The sequence below is a fragment of the Podarcis muralis genome, chromosome 16, assembly GCF_964188315.1.
Source record: "Podarcis muralis chromosome 16, rPodMur119.hap1.1, whole genome shotgun sequence".
Taxonomy (NCBI): domain Eukaryota; kingdom Metazoa; phylum Chordata; class Lepidosauria; order Squamata; family Lacertidae; genus Podarcis; species Podarcis muralis.
This window is the reverse complement of record NC_135670.1, coordinates 9931909-9955877: the sequence shown is the minus strand read 5'-3', so window position 1 is coordinate 9955877 and position 23969 is coordinate 9931909. Positions and strand designations below refer to the sequence as shown.

The 23969-nt window shown below is 50.2% G+C and overlaps 1 protein-coding gene across 1 annotated transcript in view; it reads left to right on the top strand.

Annotated features, from left to right (window-relative positions):
* The first annotated feature begins 428 nt into the window (after nucleotides 1-428).
* The window catches only part of LOC114586752 (lysosomal acid glucosylceramidase-like), a 38441-nt gene continuing 14900 nt past the window's right edge, over nucleotides 429-23969 (top strand). Inside the window, exons 1-3 of the mRNA XM_077920009.1 lie at nucleotides 429-554; nucleotides 21169-21315; nucleotides 23760-23951. Coding sequence (XP_077776135.1) covers nucleotides 21252-21315; nucleotides 23760-23951 — 256 coding nt within the window. The 5' untranslated portion in view covers nucleotides 429-554; nucleotides 21169-21251. The remainder of the gene's footprint in view (nucleotides 555-21168; nucleotides 21316-23759; nucleotides 23952-23969) is intronic.

The following is a 23969-nucleotide window of genomic DNA, read 5'->3' as shown; positions in this document are numbered from 1 at the left end:
TTTTCGGGCTTATATTTTTTTTGGGGGGGGGGAGCGGAGCGATGAAAGGAGGCTGTTGCTGGGGGAGGCCACGACAGCAGATGACTGATCACGATTTACCAATTATTATGAATCACTATTAATTCCAGGGGGGGAGTGACAACGGGAGTCTCCGCTGCAGCCACGAAAACTGCGTCGAGCCTTTGGCAACCCAACAGATCGATTGGGGAGAGGAAGCAAAAATCTTCCCACGCCGGGAGAAATGTCCTTGTTTCAAGTTTCTTTGCAGGGCGGATCCGACCCTGCGGCATCTTTTTTGCTCCGAAGCAAGCAACTGCCTCCCTCCATCCCAGGCAGCACGCTTGCTCCCAAGTAAACGGGCCCCCTCTGCTCCCAGGGGGTTAATTGCTCGGCGGATGCCCGGTGCCGGCAGAGCGAACCCCCACCCGCCTGCAACACAGGTGTCATGTGACCGCAGATCATATGATCAGCTCGCCTTGGGCTGGCTGTAAAAGTCCGGCTGTTTCCTGGTGGCTGCTGGAAGGGGAAAAGGACACCGACTCTCGTCTTGCTGGGTAAGCGGGTCTCTTTATATTTTTTTATCTTATTCCTCATGCTGGGGAGGGATTCTTCTGACCCTCCCCACTTTGCTTCCTGGCACCAACTCTTTTATGAGCTGGCTTAAAATAAGGTTACCAGATTTTTTTCAATGAATCCGGGGACACTTTAAATAAATTGAATAAAATAAAATAAAAACTACACGTGCGGGACGTTGATGCTGCAGCGATGGCGGTGGCAGAGGGGCAGCCTCCGCCTTGACCTCAACCGCCACCTTTCGCCTTCCTCCGAGGCTTCTGTCTCCTTCCTCCATGAGCCTGGGCATCCCCTGACTTGTTGGTTCTTCGGTGATGGTGGGGAAGCGGTGTGCTTTGGGTCAGGCATGGAAGGCAGAGAAGGAGGGCGGAGAGCGGCCCCAATCCCATTCCTACTTGCGTGCAAGCAGGAGGGGGTGGGGTTCACATTGCCTTTCGGCGTAGCTGTCAGCCTTCCCTTTTTTTTGCGGGAAATTCCCTTATTTCAGCACTGTTTCCCGCTGCTATCCCCGATAGTTAGATATCCCGTAGACCAGGGGTGTCTAACTCAAATTCATCGGGGGCCGCATCAGCAGTTTGGTCACCCTCAAAGGGCCGGTTGTATCTGTAGGACTTACAGTACAGGAGAGAAGGGTTCAGGCAGCCGTGGGATCTGTCACATCACAGGATGGCATGCGCTCAATATAAAAACAAGTGGAGGTTTCCGGAATGCATGTAAAGTGGAGGTTTCCTGTGTAGAACGGCCGGCGCTGCTAGAGGGCAGACGTTCTCTGGCTTGTAGGCTGAGGCGGCTTTCTTGTGTCAAAAAAAAAAAAAGCAAGAATAAAAGGTGAAGGCTGGCGGCTGGCGGCGGCTACACGGGCCACATGACGAGGTCCGGCGGGCCGGATTCGGCCCGCGGACCTTGTGTTTGACACCCGTGCCGTAGACTGTCTCACAGGTGAGGCTGCTGATCCCTTATTTTCAAATCTGAAAGTTGACAGCAATGCCTTTCGGAGCAGCCCCATCCCAACTCCTACATGTGTGCAAGCAGGAGGGGGCAGGGATCTCTCAGGCAGCGCGATGCCTCCCTTCCCATCGGAGCAGCCCCAATCCCGTTCCTACTTGCCTGCAAGCAGGAGGGGGTGGGGATCCCTCAGCTGGGAAGGGAGGCTTCCCGTTGCCTAACTGAGAGATCCCTGCCCCGATTCCTCTTGCATGCAAGTAGGAGTTGGGATCAGGGTTGCTCCGATAGGCAGCATGAAGCCTCCCTTCACAGCTTAGTCACTGGGGTCAAAAAAAGGTGGAGGCAGCCCGGAAGCTGCATCTTAGAGCCCCTGCACCACCATCATATGGGGACTTCCGAGCAGCTCCTGAAGCCAGACAGAGCCAACTGCTCCGGGCTGCTGAGAAGAAGAAGAGGAGTTTGGATTTGATATCCCGCTTTATCACTACCCGAAGGAGTCTCAAAGCAGCTAACATTCTCCTTTCCCTTCCTCCACCACAACAAACACTCTGTGAGGTGAGTGGGGCTGAGAGACTTCAGAGAAGTGTGACTAGCCCAAGGTCACCCAGTAGCTGCATGTGGAGGAGCAGAGACGTGAACCCGGTTCCCCAGATTACGAATCTACCGCTCTTAACCACTACACCACACTGGCTCTCCAGACTGCCGCTGCTGCGTTTCCCGGGGGACGTTAGATGAAATCTGGGGACGTTCCAGGGATGGAATTTGTCCGGGGACTTATTCGCAAATCTGGGGACTGTCCCCAGGAAACGGGGATGTCTGGTGACCCTATCTGAAAACTAACGTCAAGCCACTTCACCTCCTACCTTTAAGTAATTATCGTTAGGGTGGCCATATTCCAAAGGTTCCTGTGCATTGTATCTATTGTGTATAGAAAAGGGGATTCCGGCTTCTCTGGTGAAATCCAGCTGCTTAAAGACCCCTGCCCCCCTATTATTATTATTATTATTATTCGCCTTCTCTTAAAATGCTTGTCAGTTCGTTAATAGAAGGCGGGAGGTCTCTGCCCCTAGATGCTTACAGTCAAAAAATCGCTGCAGAAGAGAGAACACCCGAGGGAATGGAGTGGGAAGGAGGCTTAGGTGGATGATTTAGATTTCATAGCGTTAGGCTTAGTTACTGTAGGTGCAGGAAAAGGAGAGATTTGGAGGGAGGGAGAGTCCCCGCTGCTATATGTACATGCTGTGTGATTTATAGGAGGTTTGTTGCAGTTTTCTACTGCGGACCGGACGGTCACCTCAGCAGCATATATTCAAAGCACTAGGCCAGCCTTTCTCAACCTGTGGATCCCCAGATGTCGTTGAACTACAACTCCCATCACCCCTAGCTAGCAAGGCCAGAGCTCAGGGATGATGGGAGTTGTAGTCCAACAACAGGGTTGGGGGCATCAGGCTCAGGGGCCATGTGCAGCCCCAAGGCCTCTATATCTGGCTGCACCCCACTTCCCCAGGCCACGTCCCTCAGCAGCTCTGCTTCACCTCCCACCCTGGCTTCTGAGCATTTTTTGCTTGGCGGGAATATGCCCTGGGACTCCCATAATGCCTCTTGCTTGGAAGATCAGGAAGGGGGGGGGTTTGAATGTGGGTAGCAGTGTTTCCCAAACTTGGGTCTCCAGCTGTTTTTGGACTACAACTCCCATCACCCCTAGCTAGCAAGGCCAGAGCTCAGGGATGATGGGAGTTGTAGTCCAACAACATCTGGGGACCCACAGGTTGAGAACCGCTGCACTAGACAATCACAGTTTGTCCCCCCCAAAGAATTCTGGGAATTGTAGTTGGTTCAGAGAGTTGTGGGGAGGCCCCTATTTCCCCATATGGTTCCAGTTAAATGGAGCATCCCTCTTCCCGGGGAATTTCCCCCTTTGTGAGTGGGCAAGGTGCAGAGTGGGTGGAACCGGTTCGGCTTCTTCGGGCGTGCTGGGACTGGGCCAACAAACCAAATCCTGTCAAGCCAGATGTCAAACCTGGTGACAAAGTACAGGAACATAGCATTGTAGAGTTGGAAGGGGACTCCTGCGGTCATCTAGTCCAACCCCCTGCAATGCAGGAATCCTTCACCCAATGTGGGACTCGAACCCCCAACCCTGAGATTAAGAGTCCCATGCTTTGCCAGGTTTCAGACCCGGGGCCGCTTTTAACCCAAACAGGGCTGCTGTCAAGGTTACTGAGGCACAGAGATGCTTAAGGTCTTCTGCTGAGGCTCTTTTCTGTGGACCTAACTCAGTGTTGTCTACACTGACTGGCAGCAGCCCTTCAGGCAAGGGTTTCCACCTGCAACCCCACTTGGAAATGCTGGGGATTTTGTTTGGGACTTTCTGCATGCATAGGAGATGTTCGGCCATCGAGTTTATGGCCCTTCTATTCTGCATGGGGATTTGCAAACTGCTTGGCTGTGCCTTTAAGAGCAGCCTAGGGTGTGGGAATTCAAGCAGTGATGCTTCTCTTGTTATGGAGATAAAAATGCAGATAAAATCCTGGGCTGGAAATGAAGTGACTGGGAGGCGGGGCGAGATCACTTCAAGTGCGGGATTTCTGTCTAGCGTGTTGTATTATGTAAAAAAAACCCCCACATACTGTAGAGCATGGGTAGGCAAACTAAGGCCTGGGGGCTGGATGCGGCCCAATCACCTTCTCAGTCCGGCCCGCGGATGTTCCGAGAATCAGTATGTTTTTACATGAGTAGAATGTGTCCTTTTATTTAAAATTTATCTGGGTTATTTGTGGGGCCTGCCTGGTGTTTTTACATGAGTCGAATGTGTGCTTTTATTTAAAATGCATCTCTGGGTTATTTGTGAGGCATAGGGATTTGTTCATATTTTTTCCCAAAATAAAGTCCAGCCCCCCACAAGGTCTGAGGGACAGTGGACCAACCCCCTGCTGAAAAAGTTTGCTGACCCCTGCTGTAGAGGAAGGGTAATGTTCTGTCTAGGGGACGCGGGTGGCGCTGTGGGTAAAAGCCTCAGCGCCTAGGGCTTGCCGATCGCATGGTCGGCGGTTCGAATCCCCGCGGTGGGGTGCGCTCCCGTTGCTAGGTCCCAGCGCCTGCCAACCTAGCAGTTCGAAAGCACCTCCGAGTGCAAGTAGATAAATAGGGACCGCTTACTAGCGGGAAGGTAAACGGCGTTTCTGTGTGCGGCTCTGGCTCGCCAGAGCAGCGATGTCACGCTGGCCACGTGACCCGGAAGTGTCTCCGGACAGCGCTGGCCCCCGGCCTCTTGAGTGAGATGGGAGCACAACCCTAGAGTCTGTCAAGACTGGCCCGTACGGGCAGGGGTACCTTTACCTTTTAATGTTCTGTCTGAGGCAGTTTATCCACCCTTGGTTCTCATCTTGCACTCAGCTCTCACCTGTGGCTCCTGGTAGCTGTCAGCATGTGACAGCAGCCATACCCTGGGAATGGCTTTGAGTGAGGGGAGCCGATGGGTCTCAAACCCTCGGTGAGTGAGGGGCTTCCCCCGCATGCAAAGACAGGCTCTGGCGGATGGAGCGGACAAGACCAGGATTGGGTCAAGAAGGGGGTTTCTTCACATGCTGCCGAGGGAAGTGAGGGGTAGATGGGGCTCGTCCACCTGGGAAGGGAGCCCATCTCAGAGAAGGAAACCTCCGATCCTAAACCGCCGCTGCCTTGTGGGATATTTTCAGGAGACAAAAAGGCTCAGGAGTAAACCCTACACAAATCCAGAATAGAGTCCCTAAGATGGGAAAGGAAATTGTAAGTTATATTTGTGGGTCGAGGTACGAAGTCCGGGTCACGAAAAAGACCCCTAATAACAGTGGGTCACCATTCTGCCAATAGGTCTGAAGATGGCTCACCTTCCTCCTCCGCTGCCTCTTGCGCACACCCCGGATGTGTAGTGTCATAAATTGAGTGAAACATCTGGGTTCCCTATCTGTACGGGACATCTATGATAACAATAATGTATTATTTATATCCCGCCAGTCTGGTTGGGTTTCCCCAGCAACTCTGGGCGGCTTCCACCAGAATCGTAAAATACAATAACCTATTAAACATTAAGAGCTTCCCTAAACAGGGCTGCCTTCAGAATTCTTCTAAAAGCCTGGCAGTTGTTTTTCTCTTTGACATCTGGTGGGAGGGCGTTCCACAGGGCATGTGCCACTACTGAGAAGGCCCTGTGCCTGGTTCCCTGTAACTTGGCTTCTCGCAGTGAGGGAACCCCCAGAAGGCCCTTGGCACTGGCCTTAGCTGTGGCCTTATCTTGCCTAGGCTGGGGTGTGGCCTACCTTACGTGGAAACAACCAACAATTTGGGACACACATTGCCAGGAGGAAGGGCTGTGGACCTACTTCCAGACTACGTGTTCGCTGATTGGTGTGCAGGGAGCGTAGAGGATGTTGGCTGCTTAATGTGCGTCCATAATTCCCGCAAATAGGGACTCCCTGTTTAAGCCAGAGCTTTCCAAGCCGTGTGTCGCGACATGTTAGTGTGTCGGCTGCAGTGTGCAGTTGTGTCGTGTGAACGTTCGCCCCACTCCTCCCGGGGCTGGAAAGGGGCTAGTTTAACCCCTGGTTTGCTAGTAAAACTGGATGACCACATTGTGCAACGATGCATGTCAAAAAATTGGGTTGCCAATGTGAAAAGTTTGGAAAGCTCTGCTTTAAACCGGAAGGGGAATAAGGGGTGTCTCCTGACAGCTCTCAGCACCCTTAACAAACTGTGTCTCCCAGAATTCCTTGGGGAAGCCATGAATCATAGAATCATAGAGTTGGAATAGACCACAAGGGCCATGGAGTCCAACCCCCTGCCAAGCAGGAAACACCATCAGAGCACTCCTGACATATGGTTGTCAAGCCTCTGCTTAAAGACCTCCAAAGAAGGAGACTCCACCACACTCCTTGGCAGCAAATTCCACTGTCGAACAGCTCTTACTGTCAGGAAGTTCTTCCTAATGTTTAGGTGGAATCTTCTTTCTTGTAGTTTGGATCCATTGCTCCGTGTCCGCTTCTCTGGAGCAGCAGAAAAAAACCTTTCTCCCTCCTCTATATGACATCCTTTTATATATTTGAACATGGCTATCATATCACCCCTTAACCTCCTCTTCTCCAGGCTAAACATGCCCAGCTCCCTTAGCCGTTCCTCAGAAGGCATAGTTTCCAGGCCTTTGACCATTTTGGTTGCCCTCCTCTGGACACGTTCCAGTTTGTCAGTGTCCTCCTTGAACTGTGGTGCCCAGAACTGGACACAGTACTCCAGGTGAGGTCTGACCAGAGCAGAATAAAGTGGCACTATTACTTCCCTTGATCTAGATGCTATACTCCTATTGATGCAGCCCAGAATTGCATTGGCTTTTTTAGCTGCCGCGTCACACTGTTGGCTCATGTCAAGTTTGTGGTCAACCAAGACTCCTAGATCCTTTTCACATGTACTGCTCTCAAGCCAGGTGTCACCCATCTTGTATTTGTGCCTCTCATTTTTTTTGCCCAAGTGCAATACTTTACATTTCTCCCTGTTAAAGTTCATCCTGTTTGTTTTGGCCCAGTTCTCTAATCTGACAAGGTCGTTTTGAAGTGTGATCCTGTCGTATGGGGTGTTAGCCACCCCTCCCAGTTTGGTGTCATCTGCAAATTTGATCAGGATGCCCTTGAGTCCATCATCCAAGTCGTTGATAAAGATGTTGAATAAGACCGGGCCCAAGACAGAACCCTGTGGCACCCCACTAGTCACTCTTCTCCAGGATGAAGAGGAACCATTGATGAGCACCCTTTGGGTTCGGTCAGTCAGACAGTTACAAATCCACTGAGTGGTAGCATAGTCAAGACCGCATTTTACCAGCTTCTTTACAAGAATATCATGGGGCACCTTGTCAAATGCCTTGCTGAAATCAAGGTAGGCTACATCCACTGCGTTCCCTTCATCTACCAGGCTTGTAATTCTGTCAAAAAACGAGATCAGGTTAGTCTGACATGACTTATTTTTCAGAAATCCATGCTGACTATTGGTGATCACAGCATTCCTTTCTAGGTGCTCACAGACTGTTTGCTTAATGATCTGCTCCAGAATCTTCCCTGGTATTGATGTCAGACTGACTGGGCGGTAATTATTTGGGTCCTCTCTTTTCCCCTTTTTGAAAATAGGGACAACATTTGCCCTCCTCCAGTCTGCCGGGACTTCGCCTGTTCTCCAGGAATTCTCAAAGATGACTGCCAGTGGTTCTGAGATCACATCTGCCAGTTCTTTTAATACTCTTGGATGCAGTTCATCTGGCCCTGGAGACTTGAATACATCTAAACTAGCCAAGTATTCTTGTACTATCTCCTTAGTTATTCTGGGCTGTGTTTCCTCTGCTGAATCATTTGCTCCAAATTTTTCAGGTCGGGCATTGTTTTCTTTATCGGAGAAGACTGAGGCAACTGTCTACAGTTCTAATACATTCGTACCTCGGAAGCCAAACGCCTTGCGATTTGGGACGTTTTGACTCCTGAACGCCGCAAACCTGGAAGCGAGTGTTCCGGTTTGCGAACGTTCTTTGGAACCCGAACGTCCGACGTGGCTTCTAATTGGCTGCAGGAGCTTCTTGCAGCCAATCAGTAGCCACGCCTTGACTTCCGAACGTTTTCCGTTCAACGGATTCCAGCAGAGGTTATATTTTCTGAGAATCCTCCGGAAAAACAATCTCTCAAAGGACCTGTTGATGGCATTTTACCATTGTACTGTGGAGAGCATATTAACTGGTGGTCTGTGTGTGTGGTTTGGGAGCTGCACGATCGGGGAGAAAACAATGCTGTCCAGGGTTGTAAAGACTGCGGAGAGAATAATTGGGTACACTCTTCCCACCTCGGATCAAATCTATGCTTTCAGGTGCCATAAGAAAGCTGCAGAGATAGCGCAGGATAGTGCACACCCCGGAAATGATCTCTTTCAGCTTCTGCCTTCTGGAAGAAGGTACAGGCTTATAAAGACTAGGACTAGCTGCCTGAGAAACAGTTTCTATCCAAATGCGATTTTGGTTTTAAACGCAGTGTAAGGAGTCTCTGTTTGGGACACGGGTGGCGCTGTGGGTAAAACCTCAGTGCCTAGGACTTGCCGATCGCATGGTCGGCGGTTTGAATCCCCGCGGCGGGGTGCGCTCCCGTTGCTCGGTCCCAGCGCCTGCCAACCTAGCAGTTCGAAAGCACCCCCTGGTGCAAGTAGATAAATAGGGACTGCTTACTAGCGGGAAGGTAAACGGCGTTTCCGTGTGCGGCTCTGGCTCGCCAGAGCAGCTTCGTCACGCTAGCCACGTGACCTGGAAGTGTCTGCGGACAGCGCTGGCTCCCGGCCTCTAGAGTGAGATGAGCGCACAACCCTAGAGTCTGTCAAGACTGGCCCGTACGGGCAGGGGTACCTTTACCTTTACCTTTTTAAGGAGTCTCTATGGGAGTATATTGTATTTAAAAACGGGGTATCAGAGTATTTAGAGGGCTAACCAGGTTGGGATAGCTGGGAATGTTTTATGTAGTTTTGTAGTAGTTTTATGTAGTTTTTCAATTTCATTGTTCTGCATGGGACAATGACAATAAAGATATCGTACAGTGGTACCTCGCAAGACGAAATTAATTCGTTCCGCAAGTTTTTTCTTCTTGCGAGTTTTTTGTCTTGCGAAGCACGGTTTCCCATAGGAATGCATTGAAAATCAATCAATGCGTTCCTAGGGAAACCGCCTTCAGACCAGGTCCGGGGACAGTCTGTCCCCCGACCTCTTCTGAAGGCTGGGGGGGGGGGGGGGACGACAAGGGCTTTTCTTCCCACTGCCAGCCTTCAGAAGGCTGTTCTGAAGGCTGGCGGTAGGAAGAAAAGCCCTTCTCCCCACCTCCCGCCCCGCAAGCTACGGGGACAGGAGGGCTTTGCTGCCGACCGCCAGCATTTTAAAAGCCCCCGGGACAGCGGAGACTTCTCCGCTGTCCCGGGGCGATTTTAAAATGCTGGCGGGCGGCAGCGAAGGCTTCGCTGCCGCCCGCCAGCATTTTAAGGACCTCTTCTGAAGGCCGGCGGTGGGCGAAAGTCTTTGCTCCCGACCGCCAGCATTTTAAAAGAGGTCCCCGGAGATTTCCCTATGGGCTTTCTTCTTGCGAAGCAAGCCCATAGGGAAATTTGTCTGGCGAAGCACCTCGAAAAACGGAAAACTCTTTCTTCTTGCGAGTTTTCCGTCTTGCGAGGCATTCGTCTTGCGAGGTACCACTGTATATCGTATCGTATAGTAGGCTTGTTGGTTTTTGAATGTCTTATGTAGATTTTTCAATTTCGTTGTTCTGTATGGGACAATGACAATAAAGATTATTGTACCGTACCATATCGTATATGCCTTAATTGGCCACAGCCCTCTCAGCTGGAGGGTGGGAGCTCTGTATTCTGCCACAGCCCTTGGAGCCAATGATGGGTGCTGCCTTGTCTCTCAAGGACCAGCTAATCTTGGTCCCATCTGCCAGCCACCTCACACCCTGCAAAAAAGAGGAGACAGATGTAACAGTTAGTTGCCCCGGAGATGTGGAAGCAATGGGGAATTACAGTCTGGAACCAGTTCCCCGTATCAGTCTGTGGTTTGGATGTGACTCCAGATCTCTGGAATCCCAAGATTGCTCTGTGGCCAGAGGTTTAATTGTACTTTATTTGCTATTACAAATGCCTTGCCTTCCAAGGAGTACACAGTTCTTCCTATTACAGTGGTACCTCGGTTCTCGAAAGCCTCTGTTTCAGAACCCGAACGCCAAAAACCTGGAAGTAAATGCTTTCCGTTTTCGAATGCGCCTCAGAAGTTCCGCTGCATGTTTTTGAATTTTCTCAACGGAATTTGCAGACGGCCCTTTGCGCCTCGGTTTTCGAACGTTTCAGAACTCGAACGGTCTTCTGCAACGGATTACGTTTGAGAACCGAGGTACCACTGTATATCCTCACTACAGCCCCGTGAGGTAGGTTAGGCTGAGTGACAGTGACAACAATGACAACAAAAGCCAAAGTACCTTAAATAAAAATGGAGGGGGGAGCAGGAGGCCTTAGCCAAGGAGGTTTCTGAATGCCATGCTGCCACGGGGCGCTTGAGTGCTGACCTAAGAAAACAAAGAAAGCATTAGCTTTAGCCTTTCCTCATTAAGGTGTTTCAACCCCGTGATTGTTTTTTGAAGCCTAAATTACACCCGGTTTTCCAAATGCCCCTTAGAAATCGATTCTTCAGCTCAGGAGGCTCATTTTTAAAAAGGAACCTGTTCCAAGTTCCAAGTGTCCCTAAGGAACTAATTCCAGCACATGTCTTTCCCTTACCACATGAGCCAGTTTGGTGATAAAGTTAGTTCAATCCATCTTGATAATAATTTTGATTAGTTTTCAGTTACATCCAATAATAGCCTCATTATAACAATACCAATTTATAAGTCAATTATTAATACTAATACAGTGGTACCTCAGGTTACATACGCTTCAGGTTACACACTCCGCTAAGCCAGAAATAGTGCTTCAGGATAAAAACTTTGCTTCAGGATGAGAACAAAAATCGTGCTCCGGCGGCGCAGCAGCAGCGGGAGGCCCCATTAGCTAAAGTGGTACCTCAGGTTAAGAACAGTTTCAGGTTAAGAACAGACCTCTGGAACGAATTAAGTCCTTAACCTGAGGTACCACTGTAGTTCAAATACCGAATTATATACAGTGGTACCTCTGGTTGTATGGGACGCGGGTGGCGCTGTGGGTAAAAGCCTCAGCACCTAGGGCTTGCCGATCGAAAGGTCGGCGGTTCGAATCCCCGCGGCGGGGTGCACTCCCGCTGCTCGGTCCCAGCGCCTGCCAACCTAGCAGTTCGAAAGCACCCCCGGGTGCAAGTAGATAAATAGGGACCGCTTACTGGCGGGAAGGTAAACGGCGTTTCCATGTGCTGCGCTGGCTCACCAGATGCAGCTTTGTCACGCTGGCCACGTGACCCGGAAGTGTCTCCGGACAGCGCTGGCCCCTGGCCTCTTAAGTGAGATGGGCGCACAACCCCAGAGTCTGTCAAGACTGGCCCGTACTGGCAGGGGTACCTTTACCTTTACCTCTGGTTGTGGACAGGATCCGTTCTGGAGCTCTGGTCAGATTCTGAGGTTTCCACAACTGGAGGCACCGCTTCTGCGCATGCGCATGCAGCAAAAACCCAGAAATATACATCTGGGTTTGCCACTTATGTATCCTGAAGTTTACCTAACCAGAAGGATAAGTAAGCGGAAGTAGGACTGTAATTTAGATAAGGTGCTAGAATTGATGGCTTAATTATTTGCTTTATTTCTGCGTTCCAACATCTTATTAATTTCTATTCCATTGCAGTCATAATAATAATAATCCCTTCTACCAGGGGTGGCCAACTCCCAAGAGACTGTGATCTACTCACAGAATTAAAAACTGCCAGTGATCTACTGCCAGTGATCAAAGCCCTATTTTTTTTGGAGATCCGTCTTTCGTTCTGCAGATCATGCAACAATGGAGGGCGGGGCCGGATTTTCAATTACAAATCGATTTAGAATGGAAAGGGACCCAGTGATCGACCGAGATCTACCAATACCTCCCAGGCGTCTACCAGTAGATCGCGACTGACCTGTTGGATGTCCCTGCTTATACAACAACTTCAGTATTCACAACTTCTATTCGTGTTCACACATTAAATGATTGATGAAACTACAGGTGGAGCACTCAAACTATATTCTTGTTCTTCCTGTGTGTGGCAATTATTCTCTCCGTGGTGTTTCTTTCTGTCCTTGTAAAATTTTATGTCTATCGTTTCCCAGTTTGTGCTGTTCTCCATCATGCCTTGGGCAGAGCTGATATCCCACTGTTGTTTCAGAAATTTCTCGCTCCCTCTGTCCTTCGTTGTTTTGCAACTTTAAGAACAACTGCAAAAACCACTCATTCCCAATAAATATCCTGTTTTCGTCATTTTTCCTCTCAGCCTGGGAAGAAGAGTGGTCTGTCAAACTGCAGAGGACTCAATAATGAACCTTATCAGTTCCTTGGCAAGTTCGCAGGCTCCTTTCATTCTTCCGTCTGACTGAAGATAAATGAGCAGTTATACTTCCAATTACCATAATTTAAATTCCAAGTCGTCTTAGCATTATTGTTATTCAGAGTCAGCTCAAGTTTCCATTGTAAACCTTTTGCAAAATAGAGCTTCCCCTCCCCTTTCCCCCTTTTTTACACACACAGTTCCCTTTAATGTTATATTACATATCTATAATCCAATTCCTTCCATCCTCACTTGTCCAGATATAATTTGAACTAAATATTCAGTGTGTTTCCTTGGGAAGGGTGATATAAATGTGTCAAACTAATAAGTAAAATCGGACACGTCTAAATCACCTGATAAAATCATTGAATACAATTCCATGCGTCATACGTAATTTGGACTCTTAGAGATCTCAACCATCAGTGGTAGTATAAATATCGTAGATCCTAGGCCTAGGGCCTTTCCTTCCTTTCTGACAAATTGCAAAAGGCTGGGATAGGGCAGACATTCTGTGCATGTTCTACCTCCTCTGTCAGAGGCAGTGAATGCCCGTTGCTAGGAATCACAAGAGGGGAGAGTTGCTGTCGCACTCAGAACCTGCTCGTGAGCTTCCCATCGGGGCAGCTCCTGTGAGAACAGATAACACCGGTCCTAAGGGATCTGTATTGGCTCCCAGTATGTTTCCGACCCCAATTCAAAGTGTTGGTGCTGACCTTTAAAGCCCTAAACAGCTTTGGCCCCGTATATGTGAAGGGCCTTCTCGGTGGTGGCACCCTACCTATGGAATGCCCTCCCATCAGATGTCAAGGAGATAAACAACTCTTTGACTTTTAGAAGATATTTGAAGGCAGCCCTGTATAGGGAAGTTTTTAATGTTTGATGTTTTATTGTGTTTTTGATATTTTGTCGGGAGCTGCCCAAAGTGTCTGGGGAACCCAGTCAGATGGGCGGCATATACCGTATTTTTCACACTATAACACGCACCCGACCATAACACGCACATAGTTTTTAGAGAAGGAAAACAAGAAAAAAAAAATTCTAAACGAAACAGTGGATGTATGATTTTTGTGGTTCATGCTGTGGCCACAGACATGTGACCTGACGGCGAGTTTGGGGTAGCCCAATGCAAAAATCCTGAGGATCCATGTGGATCCATGCTTTGTAACCACGTTTTTGCACCACTGCGGCCCCAGGCAACAGTGGGTGCGTGATTTTTTTGGTGCAAGCTGTAGCCATGGACATGCTATGTGATCTGATGCTGAATTTGGGTTGACCCAGTGCAAAAATCCTGAGGATCCATGTGGATCCGTGCTTTGTAACCACGTTTTAAGTGGGGAGGGAAGGAAAAGCACTCAAGGGACAAGGAGCACACGTGGGGTGTGTGGAGAAGGATGCTGCTAATAATGCAGGTGAGGGTTTTAAGGGGAGAAGGAACACGCGTCGGGTGGGTGGAGAAGGATGCTGCTAATAATGCAGAAGAGGGGTATAAGAGGAGAAGGCTACTCTCCTCTCCCGCTTTGCTCCTTTAAAGCAAGCAGGCTCTGCTTCTCTCCCACCTCCCCGGCTTAGCGAGGAGTGAGCCACGGAGGAGGGAAGGAAGGGGAACCATGGATCCTCTGCTCACGACTGCAGCAGATCCCCTCCGCCACCCGCAGGCATTCGCTCCATAACACGCATAGACATTTCCCCTTACTTTCTAGGAGAAAAAAAGTGAGTGTTATGGAGCAAAAAAAACGGTAAATAATAAAATCATTATTATTATTATTATTATTATTATTATTATTATTATTATTATTACTGGAGAGCCAGTGTGGTGTAGTGGTTAAGAGAGGTAGACTCGTAATCTGGTGAACCGGGTTCGCTTCCCCGTTCCTCCACATGCAGCTGCTGGGTGACCCTGGGCTAGTCACACTTCTCTGAAGTCTCTCAGCCCCACTCACCCCACAGAGTGTTTGTTGTGGGGGAGGAAGGGAAAGGAGAATGTTAGCCGCTTTGAGACTCCTTAGGGAAGTGATAAAGCGGGATATCAAATCCAAACTCTTCTTCTTCTTCTCTGTTGCTGTTGTTATTGGCCTTTGGCCTCATCCAACAGAGCTCTTCTTAGATTCTTACCTCTAAAAAGGATAAAAATACCGCAAGTAAATAAATAGATAATGGGAAAGTTTAACTTAACAAATTGTGTGGTTGCTCCAGTGAACGAGATGTTTCACTCAATTTATGACACTACACATCCGGGGTGTGGGCAAGAGACATCAGAGGAAGAAGGTGAGCCATCTTCAGACCTAGTGGCAGAATGGTGATCCGCTGTTATTAGGCAGAAGGCAGCAAAAACCCCAATTCCAGGTGATGTGGTGCCCCGTTATGGACTCTTCAGCAGGTTGGGCAACATAGCTGTCAAGTGTCCCTTATTTGAAGGGACAGTCCCTTATTCCAGCGCCATGTCCCGCTGCTGTCCCTTATTGATGGATGTCCCTTAAATGATGTCCCTTAAATTTCAAGGGAAGCAGCTCCTCTCCCTCCCTCCCTGCTGGCCACGGAGGAGGGAGGCGCCAACTGTGTTGCTTGGCTGTGTTGCTCACCCAATAAGAAGTCTAAGAACGACTGGGGGGTGGAGCTTGCATGCCTTGTGTGTGGCTAGTTAATGCAAGCTGAGGGGGTTTTTGAATGCTGGACGCCATTTTGGTGCATGTACTGCTGCAAACTTTGCAGTGCAAAGCCAGGCCGGGGAGCCATCTTAAGCTGAGGCTGCATAGGCCTTGTGGTGCATGTGATTCTGATTCTGTTCAGTTGAACCTCTGGTTACAAAGTTGGTTGGACAGTGTTCTCGAAGCTACCAGCATGAGTTTGACCAGACTGCAGGAGGACAGGAAGACTGGAGTGCCTGGAGCAGGTTGGGCAAAACAAAACAATATTAACTTTTGCTTGCTTTGTTCTGAAATATTCGTTGACATTTGATTAGTCGGATGCTAGGGAAAGGATAATGCAGATGTACAGCAGAGAAGTTAGAGAGCAGATGTTTGGGAGTCTGTGGCCTTCCAGATTCTGGACTCTAGCTCCCATCAGCCCCAGCCAGCATTGCCAGTGGTCAGGGATGATGGGAGTCGGAGTCCAGAAACATCGGGGTGGCCTCAACCCTCTCCTTGACACGTGTCCTAATCAATCAGGGTCACATAACAGAGGTGTAAGGCAAGGATGGAGGAACCCGGTGCCTTCTAGATGGCGTTGGTGCCATTGGCTAATCGTGAGGGGGTGAGGGGAGGGCACCAGGTTGGGGAAGGGTGTTGAAGGACACCAGGTGCTATTTAGTGTGTGTGTTTGTTTAGCTTTTAGGGAGAGAAAACAGGTAAGTTGGTGCATATCTCGCTAAATATTGTTTACTCCAGGAGTAATTATTGTTTACTTCAAAATGATACACCCCAGAAGTAATGGGGTAGCCAGCCCCACATTGCAGGGCTGGTGGGAAGGGAGGGTGGCAGTTGTGGTCCAGCAACTTCTGGAGGGCCACAGCTGCATCATTGCTGTCCCAGACACATGTCCCAACCAGTCAGGGACCACATAATCACAGTCACAGGGATGTGGAGGAGGGAAGAACAGTGTGTGGCTCTCTGTAGACAGATGCCATCTGGCCTCGAAGCCGGAATATGACTGATCGTCACCTCCTGCAAGAAGTCAGGCGAGATCTTTGCAGAGATTAGATTTTGGAACGTTCTCAAATCTTTATTGCCACTGTAGTGTTGCGGGCCCCTTGATTTCATATGGGTACAGGGTGTCTTGACCTAGAAAGGGAAGCCAGGGGGAGGCCCATTGCCTGCAGAAGGGGTGTGGCAAGAGTGGGTGAGTCAGCGGTGCAAATAAAACTGCCGAGGGTTGGCATGGAGGTAGGCAGGTGGCGGATGAATGGCACGGAGGGCACAGCTGCTAATCTGAAGCAGAGAGAGCGAAGCTTGACGGGTAGGTTAAAGAGCCATGTGGCGCAACGATTTAAACCAGAGAGGGAGAGCTTTTCGCTCTGTGGATGTTGACGGACTACAACTCCCATCGTCCCTGACCGTCGATTGTGCTGGCAGCTGAGAGCTGGAATCGAGCACATCTCGAGGGACGCAGGTTTCCCAGCGTCGCTTGGAAAAGTGGGGGTCTGCGTGAGTTTTTGCCAGTGGGGGCGAGTAAGATGAAAGAGGGGGAGCAGGCTAATTTCTTGCGGAAAAAATAAGAGCAGGGCCTGTAACTTTTCATTTCATATCTCAGGTTCTACCAGTGCTAGAATCTCTCTCTCTCTCTCTCTCTCTCTCTCTCTCTCTCTCTCTCTCTCTCTCTCTTTTTTTTAATGCAAGATGGGGATTTGGGGCTTCTGGTTCATTTGGTTCAGGGGGGCTTGGCCTGCGCCTTTTTGCCCCTCCCTCGTGACACCCATGAGGGTGAGCTGTGAGTCAAGATGCTCTAGGTTCAGAGGCCGTCCTGGCTGTAAACTCACTAAGGACGCGATCCCTGCGGCTGTTTCACGGTGTCGGTTGTCTTAGGTCAAGACACCCCCTTATAGACTGGGATGCCCTTGCGGAATACTAAGAGTAATAATGCATTTTTGACAGTAATGTGGTTTATAAGAGTGATAATTATCAATACAGTGGTGCCTCGCAAGACGAAAATAATCCGTTCCGCGAGTCTCTTCGTCTAGCGGTTTTTTCGTCTTGCGAAGCAACCCTATTAGCGGCTTAGCGGCTTAGCGGCTATTAAAGGCTTAGCGGCTTAGCGGCTAAAAGGCTATTAGCGGCTTAGCGGCTTAGAAAAAGGGGGGGGGGCGAAAAAAATCGCAAGACTCGCAAGACGTTTTCGTCTTGCGAAGGAAGCCCATAGGGAAAATCATCTTGCGAAGCAACTCAAAAACGGAAAACCCTTTCGTCTAGCAGGGCACCACTGTAGTTGTAAGTCAGCTAAGTTCTGGCTAGTATAGACCAGGTATGTCCAACAGGTAGATTGTGATCTAGTAGATCACTGGACTGTGGTAGATCAATGGCTCTCCCCAAAGAAGCTCAAGAACATAGGCCTGATCCCCCCAAAACAGGGCCTTCCTTCTTAAAAAAAACCTCAATCCTGAATCCCTAAAAAACGGGGGTAGATCACTGCGATCTACTCACTGTTTTTAACTGTGAGTAGATCGCAGTTTCTTGGGAGTTGGCCACCCCTGGTAGAGACCCACTGAAATGCATGGCTCCACGGACTTGTGCTGACAGATTTCAGAACGTGTGCTTTGAGTAGAATTAACACAAGCTCAAGGGCAGGACTATTCACTGAAATAATTGGCAGGCTCATTCAATTCTGGAACACATAGTGCTTTCCTTAACACATAGGGAACACAGCCCAAGGAGAGCAATTAACATAATCTTTTCATGTTCAGGTAGCCTCAGTGGCATGAAGAACATTGTTTGGGTTGAGGCTGGTGCACAGACAGTGAGCAGCTGCAGTTATCCATGGCCTGGGAACTTCAGCGCTTGATTACTGCAATGTGTGTTACGTGGGGCTGCCCTTGAAGACAGATGGGGAACTGTAGCTAGCCCAGAATAAGCATGCTATATTGCTAACTGGATCTGGAGAGGAGAGCCTCTCTTGCTGGTATTGAATCACATGTTCTAAAAGGAAGGAGGGCTTTCCCCCTTCAGGAAGATGCTTTTATGCTCAGGCAAATGCATGCAAATTAAGCTGACCAATCCACGGATCGGCTCAACGCATGCAATTAATCCAGATGATATTTCTCTTGGCTGGATTATGACTCAGTTGTTTTTGTTCTTGCAGTTATCAATTCATATTGACTAGTTGAATTTTTTTGCGCCAAAAATTGACCCAAAGCGGTAAAGATAGAAATAGCAAGGTCATTGAAATTAGATATAATAACAGTCACAGAAATATCCATCTGAAGCAGGGTGGATTCGATTTAAATCGGACTTGGAGGCTGAACCTGAGGGATCCCAGCCTGCACAGGAGTCCCCGCCTCCAGAACCAGCTGAGCTGGGGCTGGGGCCTGAGCCTGAAGGGTCCTCACCTGTGCTGGATCCTCAGGTGTAGGCACCAGCTGAGTCTGCTCTGGCCCCTGAGGTGATGGAGGACCCATTGCCTGCAGGTGCTCCACTCTCAGTCCCGTCAGGGGAAGCTGAGGTTGCCTCTGGGTCCGGTAACCCTCCAGCCTCTCCTGAGCTGCAGAGGCTCAGGGCAGAGAGGCGGAGGGGACTAAGTTCCCGCAGGAGGAGTGCTCGCCTCCAGGCCAGGAGAGGCGAGTCACCTGTGGACCGGGACCGCCCTATACCTCAGGGCAGATAAAAGCCAGCCAGCCCTAGTCCCAAGCTGCCGGAGCAACGTTGTTGGTAGCCAGTTCCTGCCTGCACCCTGCCCTGCCAGATCTCCTGACCTCACCCGACTCCCTGCCTTGGACCCAGCTTCAGCTTTGACGGACGGCCTCAATACTGCACCCTTGACCTCGGTCTGGACTCGAACCTCGCCTCACAGAAACCCATGGGACCAGCACAGGGGCAAAAGTGGAATCAGCTGCGTATGGCGCCACCTACTGTTGGCTCCCTGCCTTCCGCTCTCCTAGTCCTAAAGGGCGCTAGCAGCCACCGTGGCGCAATACATATCATGCAGTTTTTGATCTTTGTCTATAATGTCTTCGTACACGTTACCTGACCGGAGAACGGCATTGCGAAATTCACAGAGGCATGCCCTGGCTATGTTTCGGCTCGCCTGCGGTTTTCAAAAGTGCAGATTAGGAAAGGCTGCCTTTAATCGCGAGCTGGGGTGGATTTCTACGCCACCCGCCTTCCCGCCGCTGGCTCGGAAGGGGTGCGGATCAAGCTGGTATCTGAAGAAATACCACAGGAAGCAACTTTAGACCGAGTCAAGCTGCTGTTTTTGTTGTCATGCCGGTTTCCTTTCCATTTCATCACCCACCCTTCACCCCAAGGACACAGTTATAATAATATAATAATTTATTATTTATATCCCACCCACCTGGCTGGGTCCCCCCAGCCACTCTGGGCGGCTTCCAACAAAACACTAAAATACAATGACCTATTAAACATTAAAAGCTTCCCTAAACAGGGTTGCCTTTAGATGTCTTCTAAAAGTTTGGTAGTTCTTTTTCTCTTTGACATCTGGTGGGAGGGCGTTCCACAGGGCGGGTGCCACTACCGAGAAGGCCCTCTGCCTGGTTCCCTGTAACCTCACTTCTCGCAGTGAGGGAACCACCAGAAGGCCCTCAGCGCTGGACCTCAGTGTCCGGGCAGTTGCAGCAATTATAAAAATGCATTAAAAATTAGTTTAAAACAAATTAGAACAAGATGTGACCTACCGTATTTTTCGCCCTATAGGACGCACTTTTCCCCCTCCAAAAATGAAGGGGAAATGTGCGTGCGTCCTATGGGGCGAATGCAGGCTTTCGCTGAAGCCTGGAGAGCGAGAGGGGTCGGTGCGCACCGACCCCTCTCGCTCTCCAGGCTTCAGGAGAGCCCCAGCGCCAGCCCCACAAGGTCGGGGGACAGAGGGAGGCGGAACGCCGCCATCCCGCTGTCTCCCGAAGTGGTTTGGAGGCTGACGGCGGGGAGACCCCGCCGCCAGTCCCGCAAGCTCCGGGGACAGCTGGGAGGCGCAGCGCGTCTTTCCGCTGTCCCCGGACCTGATCTGAAGGCGGGCGGCAGGGAGAAGAGCGCTTCTCCCTGCTGCCTGCCCCGCAAGCTCCGGGGACAGCTGGGAGGTGCAGCGTGTCTCCCCACTGTCCCCGGACCTGATCTCAAGGCGGGCGGCGGGGAGAAGAGCGCTTCTCCCCGCTGCCTGCCCCACAAGCTCCGGGGACAGCTGGGAGACGCAGCGCGTCTTCCTGCTGTCCCCGGACCTGATCTGAAGGCGGGCGGCGGGGAGAAGAGCGCTTCTCCCTGCTGCCTGCACGGCAAGCTCCGGGGACAGCGGGGAGGCGCAGCGCGTCTCCCCGCTGTCCCCGGACCTGATCTCAAGGCGGGCGGCAGGGAGAAGAGCGCTTCTTCCCGCTGCCGGCCCCACAAGCGCCTGGAGGGGAAATAATTTTTTTTCCTTTATTTCCCCCCCAAAAAACTTGATGCGTCCTATGGGCCGGTGCGTCCTATGGGGCGAAAAATACGGTAATCTGTGCTTTCTTCCTAGAAGAAAAGGTGCTGAAACTCCCCTCGAATGAACCTTTATTCTAGTACATGGGACTCCCCATTTACAGAGGTTCTGTTTCAGGCACCTGCGCACATACATGATATTGCGTGTGGTGATGAGCGGGGAAGCTCCTTCCTTATTCCCCAGCCCTGCCTCTCCAGCTCCAAGCAGAAAGGACCAGGACGGCTTTCCCATGTGTCAGCTGTAAGCCGAGAGGCTGTACTGCCCAGCTGAGGGGTGGCAGTGCTGTGCTCTGGCAAGCTCCAGCTAAAAAACACCCCCCCCCCCCGATTCTAACATTTGAGCATTTATCTCAGTTGTCAAAGCCCGGGGTAAAGGGGCGCACCTGCAGCATTTATCATCCTACATCGCCCTGCTGCAAATGCAGAAGAGCCCAGACTCGCTGGAACCAACTCTGGGTTTGGGGCAACTGTCTAAAATGCTTTTAAAGGTTTTAAGTCCCTTCTTCTTGTGTGCAGATGCGAAGAGACATCGCGGTGGGCCTCGTTCTCCCGGGTCCATCCTCGTCTGGCCTTGACACCGTTTGGACTCCAGTGCCACGATGGGGTTCTGCCGAGCCAGACTTCTGGGTTTGCTTTTGCTGCACGTAGCAGTTGGAGTGATGGGTGAGTAAGACGCTGGTGAAGCTGTTTGCGCACTGGGGAGAAAATCACCAAGGACTTGTGTAGAGTTTGTTATTTGGAGATATTCCCTAAGTTCTGAGAAGTCGGTCAGTTGACAGCCTGAACCAAGAGCCTAGTTGCTGCTGCACAATTTTGACCCTGGAGGCTCTGAAGAGTAAAGCTGTTTCTCATTCCTCTAGTCCAGCGATTCTCAACCTGTGGGTCCTCAGATGTTGGACTACAACTCCCATCATCCTTGAGCTCTGGCCTTGCTAGCTAGGGGTGATGGGAGTTGTAGTTCAACAACATCTGGGGACCCACAGGTTGAGAAAGGCTGCTCTCGTCTGTTCATGGGCCCAGAATCATTACCTCATGTCCGAAGTGCAGAATGAGGTGTACCTAGAACCAGCTGGGAGCAGTTTTCTGGATGCGCAGCTCAAAACAGCTAGATGCTAAGGCCACATTCATTTAAAGCACTTTATCACTTTAAACAGTCCTGGCTCCCCCCCCCCCCCCCCGAATTATGGGAGCTGTAGTTTGTCAAGGGTGCTGAGAGTTATTAGGATACACCCATATTCTCCTCCCAGAACTAGAATTCCCAGAGATCTTTGGGAAGAGGTATTGATGGAGAAACCACTCTGGAATTTGTGAGGCCTCCTGCTGCATTTCCTCACCAATGGCAGAGGCCAAAGTGGGCTTGCCTCTGATTCTGTGGTTCCAGGGCACTATGCCATTTTTTAGAATTAAATACTCTGCAGGAATACAGGCAGAGGGCCTTCTCGGTAGTCGTGCCTGCCCTGTGGAACGTCTTCCTGTCAGATGTAAAGGAAATACAGTGGTGCCTCGCAAGACGAAAAGAATCCGTTCCGCGATTCTCTCTCTTCGTCTAGCGGTTTTTTCGTCTTGCGAAGCAACCCTATTAGCGGCTAAGCGGATTAGCGCTATTAGCGGTTTAGCGGCTTAGCGGCTATTAAAGGATTAGCGGCTAAGCTGCTAAAAGGCTATTAGCGGCTTAGAAAAAGGGGGGGGGAGCGAAAAAAAATCGCAAGACTAGCAAGACGTTTCGTCTTGCGAAGCAAGCCCATAGGGAAAATCGTCTTGCGAAGCAACTCAGAAACGGAAAACCCTTTCGTCTAGCGGGTTTTCCGTCTTGCGAGGCATTCGTCTTGCAGGGCACCACTGTAAACAAGTATCTGACTTTTAGAAGACACCTGAAGGCAGCCCTGTATGGGGAACTTTTTGATGTTGGATTTTTACTGCGGTTTTATAATTGTTGAGAAACCCAGTCAGATGGGCGGCATCTAAATTATTGTTGTTCTTGTCATTATGCTTTTTCTGATTCACACTGCTGACAGGCGCAGTCTGTGTAGTCATTATATTTATAGAATTCTCTTGACTATTTTGGGACTGCATTGCCCGGAGCAGAGCAGAGGAACTATTTCAGGTCAACTGTTTCAGAGGACCGGGAACATCAGTATACAACAAGTGGGACCTGCAACTGTATGATGCAGTGTAAACAGGGCCATTCCTAAAGGCGTGCAGAGCCCCAGGGGTCAGTCACACTGTTTGGGGGTAGCGGCCCGGTATAACGTGTGTACCGTATTTTTCGCTCCATAAGACACACTTTTTTCTTCCTAAAAAGTAAGGGGGAATGTCTGTGCGTCTTAAGGAGCAAATGCATGGTCCCTGGAGCCGAATTGCCCAGGGGCAAAAAGCAGATCATGCTTTTTTTTTTTTTTGAAAGAGGGAAATGGGTGTTGAAACAAAGCCGCTGATTGTTTGCCGATCGGGAGGGAGATAAGGGACGCTAGCAATAAAGGAGGCTGCCTGGGAGGGGGGAGGTAAAGACAGCAAACTTGCAAGGAGAGGAGACAGGAAGACTAAAGCAATGAGGAGAGAAATTAGAAGAAAAGGAGGAGCAAAAAACTGCTCCAGCTAAGGAAAAGACACTAAGGCAAACAAGAGGGAAGGGAGTGTTGAAAGGAAGCAGCTGATCAGTATGGGATCGGGAGAGAGATAAGGGAGGCTAGCGATAAAGGAGGCTGCCTGAGAGCGGGGAGGTAAAAGCTCATGGCTCCTCAGGATTTTTACATTGGGTCACCCCAAATTCACCATCAGATCACATAGCATGTCTATGGCTACAGCCTGCACCAAAAAAATCACGCATCCACTGTTTCGTGGGGCTGCAATGGTGCAAAAACGTGGTTACAAAGCACCGATCCACATGGATCCTCAGGATTTTTGCGTTGGGTCACCCCAAATTCACCATCAGATCACATAGCATGACCAATACGATATATCATTTGGGGGTTTTTTTCCATGCTGAGTCCCCTTATAAGGGCTGCCTCTTCTCCTTCCACGTCTGTCTTTCCTGGAGGGCCTCGGAGTGAAGATGTGAGTCTTGCTCTGCCCCACCCAACAACTGACCTCTTCCTTATCCCATCCAGGTAGCCGGCCCTGCATCCCAAAGTTCTTTGGCCGGGACTCGATGGTTTGCGTCTGCAACAGCACCTATTGCGACACGCAGGACCCTGTCTCCCTCCCGCCGGCCGGCTACTTCGTCAAGTACGAAAGCAGCAAGTCCACTAGCCGGATGGAGCGCAGCGAAGGGAAATTCCAGGGGAAAACGACCACCCCAGGTACCCCTTTTTGTTTGT